Below are 2,092 nucleotides of genomic sequence, written 5' to 3' on the forward strand. Positions count from 1 at the left end.
CCCTTGTAGCCCTGATGATGTTGCCTAGTTGGGTCATAAAACGTCTGCAAGGAAACCACCAAGCTCAGACAGCACCAAGGACCCCAAAGTCACTATCCTCCACCTCCTCTTCCTCTCCCTAAACCCCCCTCCCTTCTAGCATTGATGATGTTCCCTAGCTGGGTCATGAAACGTCTGCAAGGAACCCACCCAGCTCAGCGAACACCAAAGAACCCTCCCTTCAACCCTGAGCTACAGATATTCTCTTTTATTGCTATCACCTGCTCCACAGTCAGGCCTGCCAGGCAGGGAGGGGTCATCCCTTGGTGACGGTCTGCCTCTTTCCTTTCCTTTCAGAAATATCGCTACCAAGATGAAGACAGCCCCCCGCTGGAGCATAGCCCCGCCCACCTCCCCAACCAGGTAAAGGCCCCCGAGCTGGTCCATGTGGCGGAGAAGAATCTATCGCAGATTGAGAGCGTCCACGGCTACGTGTCTCACTCGCACATCTCCCCCATCAAGGTAGGAAGGGGGGGCACGGGTGCCCCGGCCAGGAGACGGGGCACTGTCCTGCCGCTGCCACCACTGGCGCACCTGGCCCCACCCACCCCTGCCGCAGCCCCCCTCCACACACCTGCACCCACTGTGGTCTCTGTCGGGGTTTGTGAGCTGGCATGATGCCCGTGTCCCTATGCCTGTGTGCTAGGCGTGGTGCATGTACGTTGATTTGTGTCCGGGTTACACACAGCAGTACGTGGGTCGGGCGAGGTCTGCCCCGTATTGCCTGAGAATCCTGTCACTCACGCCGGCGTGCGCCGCTATCGCTTTGGTGCAAAGAAGACCCCGTTTGTGGTGCATGTCAGTCTCTCTGTCGCGTGGCGGGTGCATCAGTGTGGTGCTTTTTTCGTCACACAGAATGGCTTCACGCCAGTCGTCTTGGCTGCAAATGTGTTTTGAAAAATGTGCAAAACTGTGTGGTGTTCCGATCCTAGCTAGCGAGAGACCAACGTTTAATTCTGTGTAGAGTACGACGGCTACGCCCAGCATTTTAAGACTGGCCTGTTCGAGGCTCCTTAACCTTCCCAATGTCGGGTCCTGTACTGTGCAGGCACAGAACAGCTTTTAAAAGAAGCATTGTCCACCTCTGCTTCGACCAGCTTCAGATTTCCTCTGTGTGTTTCATGTTGTGGTGTGGGGAGGTGGCGTGCGTAACTCATTCCCAGGGAGCAAAAAGCATGGGCCAAAGTGGGGACCCCGAGCTTGTGTTATTTCACAACGGCTGGTTGATGTACGGTTCTGCACTCGTGGTGTGTCCTTCGGTGTCTCTGTCTTTGTAGCATGCAGCAGTCCGGCGTACAAATATGTGTCTGTTCCTGGCAAATTGGAAGATTGTCTTCTCCAGTTTTCTGTTACTCCCCGAGCTTTTGTGGAGTGTCAGCTGGTTACTCCTGACTTTTTAGAGGTGGAGCACAGGTAGTCCTCAAAATACGACTGACTTTTGACTGACTACCTGGTGATACTTGTAATCTGGACTTGAAGTTTCAGTGGATTGGGTCCCCCAACTGTCCTTTAACTGCACTTCAGACATTCAACAACTGGACCACCATTACGACCTTTTGCCCCATCCCTGTGGTCGCCTTTTACAACAGTTTTGCTGAAATCCAGCACTTAGTTGTGGCTTTCAGCAAACGCGCACCCCTAGCAAATCATTAGCTTGCTTAATGACTTATTGACCAGGGCGATTCATTTAATGACTGCTGCGAAAAAGATCATAAAATCAGGCTGACCTACTTTATAATTATCACGAATTACGACTGTTACGAATACAGTCATAACTCGAGGGCCGCCTCTTTCTCGTGCACACACAAAACGACCACATTTCGTTCCTTATGGAACAAAAACATAATCTTGATAAAAAAAATGGAATTTTGTCAGATTTTTTTTAAAAAAAAATTCCCCTTTTTCCCCCAACTAAGCCCAGGTTAATTTTTGCCTATCGCGATTCTGTACAGATAGTCCTCGTCTTACAACCGTTCATTTACTGACCGAAATAACAACAGCACTGAAAAAAAGTGACTTATCACCATTTTTCACACCGACGACCGTTCCAGCA

The 2,092-nt window shown here is 50.8% G+C and overlaps 1 protein-coding gene across 1 annotated transcript in view; it reads left to right on the top strand.

Annotated features, from left to right (window-relative positions):
* Positions 1 to 336: 336 nt before the first annotated feature.
* Positions 337 to 2,092, top strand: part of LOC107300353 (disks large homolog 4-like) — a gene marked incomplete at both ends in the record, with an annotated part of 38,765 nt that continues 37,009 nt past the window's right edge. The window contains one exon of the mRNA XM_015829686.1: positions 337 to 501. Within this exon, the coding sequence (XP_015685172.1) occupies positions 337 to 501 (165 nt within the window). The remainder of the gene's footprint in view (positions 502 to 2,092) is intronic.

Source organism: Protobothrops mucrosquamatus, unplaced genomic scaffold (assembly GCF_001527695.2).
Source record: "Protobothrops mucrosquamatus isolate PMUCROS unplaced genomic scaffold, P.Mucros_1.0 scaffold6745, whole genome shotgun sequence".
Lineage (NCBI taxonomy): Eukaryota > Metazoa > Chordata > Lepidosauria > Squamata > Viperidae > Protobothrops > Protobothrops mucrosquamatus.